At 51.8% G+C, this 9,935-nt stretch overlaps 1 protein-coding gene across 1 annotated transcript in view; it reads left to right on the forward strand.

Moving 5' to 3' along the window:
* Positions 1–9,935, forward strand: part of DUSP4 (dual specificity phosphatase 4) — a 17,198-nt gene that overhangs the window by 1,957 nt on the left and 5,306 nt on the right. The window contains exon 3 of the mRNA XM_010838858.1: positions 9,095–9,240. Coding sequence (XP_010837160.1) covers positions 9,095–9,240 — 146 coding nt within the window. The remainder of the gene's footprint in view (positions 1–9,094; positions 9,241–9,935) is intronic.

Genomic DNA, 9,935 nt, shown 5'->3' on the forward strand with positions numbered 1-9,935 from the left:
CCGCGCATTCCTTAGCCCGCTGCGGGTCCTGGCCGCCCCAGGACCCGAGGGAGGCGTTTCGAACCCCCGCCATCAAAGGGCCGCCCCTTTCCCTGCCGGCGCCCCCGGCCCCCTCCCTCCTGCCCTTCCTCTCCGGTCCCGCTCACCGGAGAGGAAGGGAGATGGGGCGGGAGGCGCGGCGGCGGAAACCTCTCCCCACCGCCCCTTCCAAAAGGCACGACCACACCGCTCGGTGCCGGCGGGTCGGGCTGGCCCCTGTGAACAGCGGGGGGCTTTGTTCTCGGCAGTTGTTTCCTGGCCATTTGACCTGTCAGCTGCTGGGGAAATGCTGCTGTTGACCTTTGGTTGAACCACTAAGGCGATTTTGCTGATTTTTCTTTCTTTGCGAGGGCGGCCTTTGGCACCTCTGATTGGGCCCAGCGTTCCTCCCTTCTCCTCCCAGCGCTTTAAGGGAAAGTGCCAGGAAGGGCCTTGCACCGGAAGGACCAGGCGCTAAGCGAGGCGACCTGGGCGCAGGGGCCCTGGGGCCCCGGGCGCCGAGGTGTGCCGGGAGCCCAGTGGTCCCGGACTGGGTGGAGCGCGGGGATGGGGTCCCCGAGGTTGAGCACATAGCTCGTCCTCTGCGTGGTGCTGGCGCACGTAGGGACAGTGAGAGAAATTTCTCTGGGACGAAAGCCCCTTCGAGTGGCAAGGGCTGGCCGCTGTGTTCTCCGAGCTGTGCTCACCTCGATCGCTCCGGATTTGGACCCCGATCGCACGCCTGCCTGCTCGGCTTCCGAACCCGGGACCCTTCTCGAGGCAGAGCGGACGCACGTGGCGTCTGGGTTCGTTTTGTTTTCTTTTTTTCCTGGAAGAAATCCAGAGAGGACCGCCCTAGGGTTTCCGGGCGCGCACTTAGGCCTCGCTATTGGAGAGAGAAGGAGATTTTTAAGGTTCCCTCCTCGGGCTCACGGCACCTGCCTGGTTCCCCCGAATCCCGCCGGGAGAGCCCGGAGCCAGATCTGTATCGAGAGCCGCCCCGCGGGCCGGCCGCCGGGCGCGAGGCAAATGCTAGTCTGTAGGGTCGGCAGTCCCCTGGCGGTTGGCGAGGTGCCTGGCCGAAGGAAAAGGAGTGCTTAAGGGCTGTTTCCTCCCGAGGCCTGCACTGCCTCCTGTTGCCTGACCCGGCGCGCGCAGGGGCGGACCGCTCGCTGCCTCTCCCAGACCGCATCCTCTGAGCTGGGGAGGGTCATGGCCTGGGCGTGGGGTCCAACTTCTCTTCATAGGCCCTCCCGGGAGGGGCCAGGAGAGGTTCAGCTGGGTCTTTCTAAGCAAAGGGAGCCTGCCTTTGGACGCAACTGCCGCCTAAAATTCAGAGTGTGGGGAGGGAGGGTATCTCCTTCCAGCTTGTTCTGCAGTGGTGATAGAACATCTTTGAGGTTAACTGGTTCAAATTCTATTCAGCTCAGCCTGTTTTCATTTAGGTGCTAAACAGAGGCGGTCTTCACACAGTTCCTCTTTCTTTTCCTTGCCTTCCCCTGCAAAGGAATCCCCCAGTGAGGGCAGAAGGAAATGGGCTCCCTTGGCGCTGCGGGGAGGTGCGCCTGGGGGCCGACAGTGCAGAAGCCAGCGGAACAGCAGGAAACGTGGGTTCCTCGCAGGAGGCCCTGGGGGCAGGAAACTAAAGGGAAACGAGAGGAGACAAGCCCCTTAGATTTATCTTTAGTAAATACCTGAATTGGTTAGGTGTTGGGTAATTTGGATGATTCCACGCCCCCCCCCCCCAGTTTGTTCCTTTATTTTGCAGCCAGTGGGGCCTTCTGTGCAACCATTCACGTGTGGTGGTGGGTGTGGAGTAAAAGTGGTCAGACATTAAGCCGTGGAAAACTGTTGATATCTGCCATCCTGGGGGGACAGTAAAAACAGCCGGATATTTTTAGAGGTTCTATTACCCTTCCTGGTCACAAGCTATGGACTTTTACCAATTAACTGTGTTTAAACAGCTGATTTTTCTATTTATGCCACTTTGAAGGGCAGTTGGTTATATATTACAGGTAGTTAATAACTAATACCATAGGCAAGAATTCATAGCTTTACTTAAGATTAAGGCAGTGCTAGCTGGCCTTTACAATTCCTAATAATACCCAAGGTTTGCTAAAAGCAGTAACCCATATCACTACATTTTCTGGTCCTTTGGCTAGTTAATCTTCCCACTGGGGTAAAACTCATTTTATTGAAAACCCTGTAAGGCATTTTGGGACAGTTTAGAGATTTCAGCTTTTCAGATTTAATTATAGTACACATCTCTTTTGAAATCCCTTTCTCTTTCTTTCATAGATCCTTGGTTTAGGGTTTTAGACCCCCTCCCCCCAGTAGAGAAAGACAAAAAGAGCATTTTTCTTACCTTAATAGACGTCATTCTTTACTTCCCACATCCCCCCAATAAGAGATCAGTCTGTTGCACAGAAGATTTCAGGTATAAAAACATTATCTTACTTTTTCTTCTAACTAAAGTTCTTCTCAGCCTGTGACCTTTGTCAGTTCTTACTCAAGTTCTGATTTAAAAGCCGTCCTGGAGCTGTTTTGAGAAATTGGGAAGATCAATATACTCCAGCTTCTCCTTCCAGGTCGGAAGTCTCATACCCGATGGTCCCCAAGCCTGATCATAGCGACCTGACGTGATAGCTTCCGTGTGAACAGCGACTAAGGCCCATCCTGAGAGCTATGGGCAGAGGTCAGGTGGCTGTGTTCCATCTTTTCTCTTTCTGTGTCCATCTGCCCTGCCCATCCTCATTTCCAGGTCAGTGGCACCAAACGGCAGAATCCTGGGGGATGCTAAGGGCAGCTCTTTCACCCAAAGGCAAAAGGACTGGCTTTTCTCCTTGCAAACAGGACACGATATACCCATGACAGCGGAGAACTGTTAGAATTACAAACATAAAAATAAAGGTAGGCCTTAAGGGAAATTCCTAACCCAGAGTGTGAGACTTTAAAGAGTTATAAAGAATTAGGCAAAGTCACTACTCTTTGCATCATCTGCACTGGATGGTTCCAGTAGGTGTTGACTGAGAGTGACAGCCTGATTGTCAGGAAGTCCATCTCAGCTCCCTTACAGGAAAGGTGGGCTTCACCGAGAACTCAGAGAGGAGAAAGGGTGACCTTTTTAAAGAGCCAAGGAATTCCTTACAAAAAATCAGAACATCCGAAACCAGATAGCTGGTTTCCTTCCTGGAAGGCAGTTCCCGTTTAACAAAGAGGAAGTTGGGGAGGAAGAAATGAAGACTAGACGGAAGCCAGATTGCTGAAGGGAGCAGATGGCAGAGAAGTACCTGGAGGGGCTGCAAGCGAGATCCAGCCTAGAGTGTGACCTCGAGTGTCCAGCCAGCTGCCCGGGACACCAGAGGTAGCAGACCCAGGACCCAGAGATGAGGAGCCCATACATGTAAACTGGAAGTCTTGGAAATTCTCAAAGCCAAAGGACCTTCAGATGTCCCCAGACTTTGCCTGCTGGGCAGTGTTTGATATTGATAAGATGTCCCAGGACAGCAAGGCCACGAGCTCTGTTTGTTAACAGGTTGATATGAGAGTGTAGAGAGAGTAACAGGGAAAAAGTGGCAGCCACATTAAGATCCGCGACCATCGTCACCACCAAGAGGCTGTCCTTCCCATCACAGACCCCATTAAGAGTCCTATTATGGGGAGATGACGGGCATCACAGCAGCCTGCCCTTTCAAAGGACTTCTCACACATCTCCCCCGCCCCACCTACATGAGCAGGGGGCCAGCCAGTTTCACGGTTTCTGTCAACTTTGAAAACTGCCTCCCTGTCTGTGTGAGAAGACGAAAAGAACACAGAGTTGAACCGTAGGCGTAGTTATTCCTCAAGGAAGTTGGGTAGAAAATTATAGTCCTTTCTGCCCCGCCCCCCCAGACGCTCCAGTTTTAAAATTAAGATGAGAAAATGAGAGCTTTAAGGCTAGAAGGTATATTATTAAATAAGAACATGGGAAAAACAGGTCAAAATTAGTCAGCCTATCTGTTACCGAATTACATGCGACAGGACGTAGGAAAAAAAAAAAGGGAATTCACTGGCGAATGTGTTGTGAGATTGTGTTCAGAAGGTGGAAATACACAGGTCTGATGGAAATATATACCTGCTGTCAGTTGGTAGTCGGCAAGTCAGTTCATGACCATTCAGGAGCACAGAATGTTGGAACTTCAAGATAGTGTCTGGAATCCTTGCATTCTGAGGGTGGAAAACGGGGCTTAGGAGGGGATGTGTCTCTTCCAGCTCCCACAACAGAGCTGGGGCTCCTCTGCACCCGTCTGCCTACCCCCTCCCATCCCGCATAGCTCCAAGGCCACAGGATAGACGTTCTCCCATCCCACCCCACCGTGTGTACAGTGGCAATAAACTTTCCCTCTCATGAGTTCTGGATAAAGCTTGGAGATCTAAATCTAGCTCTTGAGACTTCCCTGGTGGTCCAGTGGCTAAGACTGTGCACTCCCAGTACCCGCAGCACAGGTTCTATCCCTGGTCGGGGAACTAAGATCCCGAATGCTGCAGGATGTGGTCAAAGATAAAAAAATACAAGTCAATCTCGCTCTTGCTGAAAGGGTCGTGGCTATGGTACCTGCACAGATGTGAGCTGGGGAGGCAGGCACTGAGGAGAGAGGCTGGGAACAGTCTTCTTCCCCACCACCCACCATAAGAAACTGAGTTTCGTTTCCATCAGGACCTAGTATAGGGCTACTCTATATACTTCTAGAGGAGCTGACCTTTTTTTAAAAGTGAAATGATCCATGTGTTTATTACGTAATTTGAGCTCTTGAAATACACTTTCCCCCAAGAGATGTAAGACATGAGTGGTGTCCTGCAACAGCTCACGGCCAGGCCAGGTGTCTGTCGCCCTGTACTGGGCTCGTGCCCCACTGCAGCACATGCCATGTACAGTCTGGGAGAAGAAGAGCCAGCAAGTGCCTTTAAGTGCCAGGGGAGTCCCTGTGATGGGGACCATCACTGTGAAACCAGAGTGCCATGAAATCACACCCTCTATAAATGCAGTGCGTTCAAGTTGTTTTTATTCTGTTTCATTAAATTAAAAAAAAAAATGCTGGTCACGACTCCTCCATAACTACCTGGAGTTCGAAAAGCATTGGAGAGAAGCAGAGTCCAGTGAAATGTCAGCAGTGCCCTGTTGACATTCTTTCTATTTCCGCATCAAAATTCTTTCCTAGAGTGATGAACCACTGGACGGGTGGTCGCTGAGAGAAGGGCCACTGGAGAAGCAGTGGTGGGGAAGCACCAGGATGGGTCCTGATGACCAGGGTCCAAGTGACTTTGAGGTCCCTTCTGGAGAAGGCAGTACTCCACTCCAGTACTCTTGCCTGGAAAATCCCATGGACGGAAGAGCGGGGTAGGCTGCAGTCTGTGGATTCACTGAGTCGGACACGACTGAGCAACTTCACTTTCACTTTTTACTTTCATGCATTGGAGAAGGAAATGGCAACCCACTCCAGTGTTCTTGCCTGGAGAATCCCAGGGACAGGGGAGCCTGGTGGGCTGCCGTCTGTGGGGTTGCACAGAGTTGGACATGACTGAAGCGACTTAGCAGCAGCTTCAGCAGCAGCAGCAGCTGTGGGCTGAATGCCCTTACATGGGGGCCGCCATGAAATTCAGTTTTCTCTAATGTTAAATTGGGGCTCAGCACGCCTTCTTCCAGGGCTGCTGGTTGGATACCGGGGTGGGAAGAGCCTGACACATAATGAACATTTCCTTTTAAGAGGGTCTGTCATTTTTATTAACCTGGATCGGAGTGTGATCTTTTGGGGTGTGGACTGAATGGCCCCCGACCTGCACTCCTATATCTGCACTGCATCACTCGGGAGCTCCCGACCCCACAAGGGTGTGTTCTACTCATCTGAGGTCCTGGCCTGACTGCAGCTCCTGGGCCCCAGAAGGAGGTCCTTTGCTGATGCTCCTCGTAACTACCAGCCACAGATCCCACCACAGCTAATGATGGCTCCGGAGGGAAATCCTTTCCGTTGCTCCCATGTCAGGGACTCCACCCTCCCTTTGCTCCTGTCTCCAGAGCGAAAGAACTTTTCAGTAATCATTTTGCCGCTTCATTGTAATGGTGCCTTTTCCTGACCACTGCTATCTCTCTGTCCTGTTATGTGCAGCCTTGGGGAGATGACAGATAGCCCCCGCTTTCAAGCCTGGTCTGGTCTCTGGGCCTGCCTGCGCCCTCCCCCATCCCCCACACCTGCCACACCCCCAGGGTCAGCTGCAGGCTGGGGACCCCTCCAGGGTTCTGCTGCTCCCTGGGGATTGACTGATGGTCAGCCCTGGAGGTAGCAGATGTCCTTGACTGGGCAGGGGATGTGGGATGCAGGAAGTGCCTGGTACCTGTTCTTCTGCTGCCTAACTACCAGCTCTCCAGATGCCCACTGGAAAAAAGAAGGAAAGCCCAGGAGGAGAAAGCTGTCCTGAGTGTGAGAAGTTGTGAGTGAAGCTGGAGTCCCCTTAGGTACTGAAGAAGGAAACGTTCATTGAGTGTCTCCCTGGGGCCAGGCACAGTGCACACTGGCTGTTCCAGTCAGTCCCCACTAGAGACTCCCGGCCTGGAAGTTTCATTACATTTTACAAATGAGGAGGAGGCTCAGAGAGGTTCAGTGATGTCTCCAGGCTGCACAGCCTATGATTCATTCACAGGGCTGGCATTTCAACTCAGAGATGTGAATCTGACTGCAAAGGCAAGGCTCTTTCACTTCCGTCTGATGCCCTGGTCTGTGCCTTCTCAGCAACGGGAAGAACGTTCTTTCTACCACTGAGTCTCCTTGGCTCCTTCAGCCCTAAGAGCTACTGGTTCTCTATGACCTTGGAGCCTCGCCCTGACCCTCCTGTGACTGCTGGCCTGCCCGTCCAGGTGATGAGCTTTTGGGAGGGCACCCCTCAACGTCTTGTATCTCTGAGATGTATTTTAATGTTCAAATTATGTAATAAACACACAGATCCTTTCACTCAATTTTTCAGATCCTCTAGAAGTACAGAGTAGCAAGTGATGGTGTTTCATATAGACACTCAACATTGGTTTGTGGATGGACCCACTTCTTTTACTTTCTCCAAAGGGCAGCATTTGCCGAAGTTTCCATCCCAGAGGCCCATCCCAGGGGGCTTCAGCTAAAGGCACTTGCCGGCTTTCATTGCTCATAGCCTGCGTTGGGGGCGGAAGTGTTAGCAGGTTTATAGGCGAAAGGGAGGGCTGCTTCTGACAAGAAGTCCACTCAGGCCACTAGCACCTCTGAAGAGGGCAGGACTGGGCCCTCCAGCAGGTTTTCCCTCCAGGGAGGCTGGTCATTATGACTCAGCAGAGTGAGGGCCTGTGACCAGAGAAATGGCCATTTATAGCCTGGGGGAGGGAAACCAGGAGCCTCCCGCTCAGAGAGGAAAAAATGTCTGCCCTGTTTCTGGAAGCCTTATGATGTGGCAAACGATCATTTTCTTTCCTCTCCGAAGCGGTAGTGTCAAGGGTTGGGATTCAGGGCAAGGAATTGACTAACCATCACATGTTGGAAAACTGCTTTGAATGGTCGGGATAGAGAGCAATGGCACCCCCCCCGTCACTTAGTCATAAAGGTGTAGTGGGCCAGCTGCCTGCGTGACCATCCGTTGAGTGGTTGTTCCACAACCTGCAGACCCTGCTGAGTTCATTTTTAATCTATTTTTGGTCCAATAGAAACTGCAAAATAAAAATACAAGCAGGGGGACTTCCCTGTTGGTCCAGGGGTTGAGACATCACCTTCCAATGCAGGGGGCGCAGGTGTGATCCCCCTGATTGGGGAGCTGAGATCCCACCTGCCTCAGGGCCAAGAAACCAAAACACAAAACGGAAGCAGTGCACGCATGCTCAGTCGTGTTCGACTCTTTGTGATGCTGTGGACTGTAGCCGCCAGGCTCCTCCATCCATGGGACTCTCCAGGCGAGAATACTGGAGTGGTTGTCATGCCCTCCTGCAGGGGATCTTCCTGACCCAGGGATTGAACCTGTGTGCATCTCCTGCACTGCAGACAGATTCTTTACCACTGTGCCACCTGGGAAGCCCCCCAAACACATCCAATCAAGACTCCAGAAATGGTCCACATCAAAACAAAAACCAACAACAAAAAATTTAAAAAACAACACAAAAAAACCCAAGCAGGGCCAAACTTTGACAATAATAGATGGTAAGTTTCCCGCAAAGCAAAGTCCCAGAGTGCACAAGAAAATCAGAGACACAGGCTGACTGTCTCTTCTTGGTGTGTTTCCCTGCCCGCCTCCTCCTGCGTCTCTGCCCACCCCTGCCCAGCTGCCTTTGCCTGAATGGCACTAAAGCTACTCCACAGAAGTTGGCCATTTGTCTCCTTTTACTTAAACGACCTTCCTTCCCCGGAAGATGATTCCACAGAGAACCATTCCAGGGCTTAGCAACTCTCAGGTCAGGAAATCCTCCCGTGCCCCAAACCTGGATGAGGCAAGAGGGATTTGTTTAGATTTAAGCCCGTTTCCTCTCGTTTTGGCCCCTTGTTGATGGAACAGCTGTTCATGAGGCTGTGTGATTGGCATCTGTTCTGTTGCTGAGGTCCAGAAGGCCTGGTGCCAGGATAATAGTTTTTTTATTCTCTCCCACACTAGAGAACCTCTCTAAAAGAAGAGCTGGAGTTGGGGGATGACAGATATCTTTGTGGGTCCCAGGACTCAATTGTGGCCTCATGGAAACCCCTAGTGGCTCTTCCCTCTTTCTTTGTCATCACTGTAAAGAAAGCGTTCCTTCTTCATCTCCCCCTGCACATCCTCCTTTGTGTATCTGCATTCTAAACCGAAGTCTTGTCCCTAAAGCTTTTCTTCCAGCTTTTAGGATGCCTTCTTCCCCAAGGCAGTCTTCCCATCTCTGGAAGAAGGGCTCCTTAACCATTATCTCTGGGCCCACAGCGCCACCCAGTGGCCAATATAGGTGCAACCAGCCCTAGCTTCCCAACAGCTCTCCTCTATGAAGGGTAGTGTTCAAGTTCTCCCCTGGTTTGGTTTCCTGGTTGTTCAGTGACCCCATTAACCCGAGCATCTTTCTCCTTTACAGGTGGCTATGAGAGGTTCTCCTCCGAGTACCCAGAATTCTGTTCCAAGACCAAGGCTCTGGCAGCCATCCCACCTGCTGTGCCCCCAAGCACGGCGGAGTCCTTGGACCTGAGCTGCAGCTCCTGTGGGACCCCACTGCATGACCAGGTACGGGCTGAGATCAGACTTCTGCTTAGAGAGGCTCAGGACTCAAGCCCTCAATGCTGGGTGAATTGATGAACCCTGAGTGTTGGGATGTGACCTTAGGTGAAATCCATTATTCCTTTGAAATTCTTCCCCTTCCTTCTCTCATTACCCTTACATAAAAAAAGAATGTAAAGACATAAGTCCCTGACTTCTCTCCCAGAGTTATGTGCAGACAAGCAAGGAGCCCAGAAGTGTGTGGGCTGCTCTGTAGGAAGCTGAGACCCCAGCCCTGGCTCACAACAGTCAGAGCTGTCCGCCCCCCATACAAGCTAATGGTAAATGCGAAGTGAACACCAGTGGACAACCAGCCCTTCTAAGAAAACCAGCTCATGCCACTGCTATTCTTAACAAGCACACCCCTTCCAGCCCTCTCCTTTACACAGAGATGGACTAAATTGATGGGGTCCCGCAACTCGGCTCCGCAAATCCCACATCACTTGTGTTGATCCGCCTCAGAATCATGTCATTAGCAAAGCCAACATAACCTCCTTTTGCCAGGATCCCTCCTCTTGTCTTCGAGGTTGCTGTGGCGTCTGTTTTTGATCTGCAGCAAGTAGCTTAGTGGTAGCAGGTGTAAGCTCCTCACATCACAAACGATGGAACAAGGCCAGTGTTGTGTCTTCCGCTTCATTGGTCACGGGGGGTGGGGGGAGGTG

Source organism: Bison bison, unplaced genomic scaffold (assembly GCF_000754665.1).
Source record: "Bison bison bison isolate TAMUID 2011002044 unplaced genomic scaffold, Bison_UMD1.0 scf7180017864105, whole genome shotgun sequence".
Classification (NCBI taxonomy): Eukaryota; Metazoa; Chordata; class Mammalia; order Artiodactyla; family Bovidae; genus Bison; species Bison bison.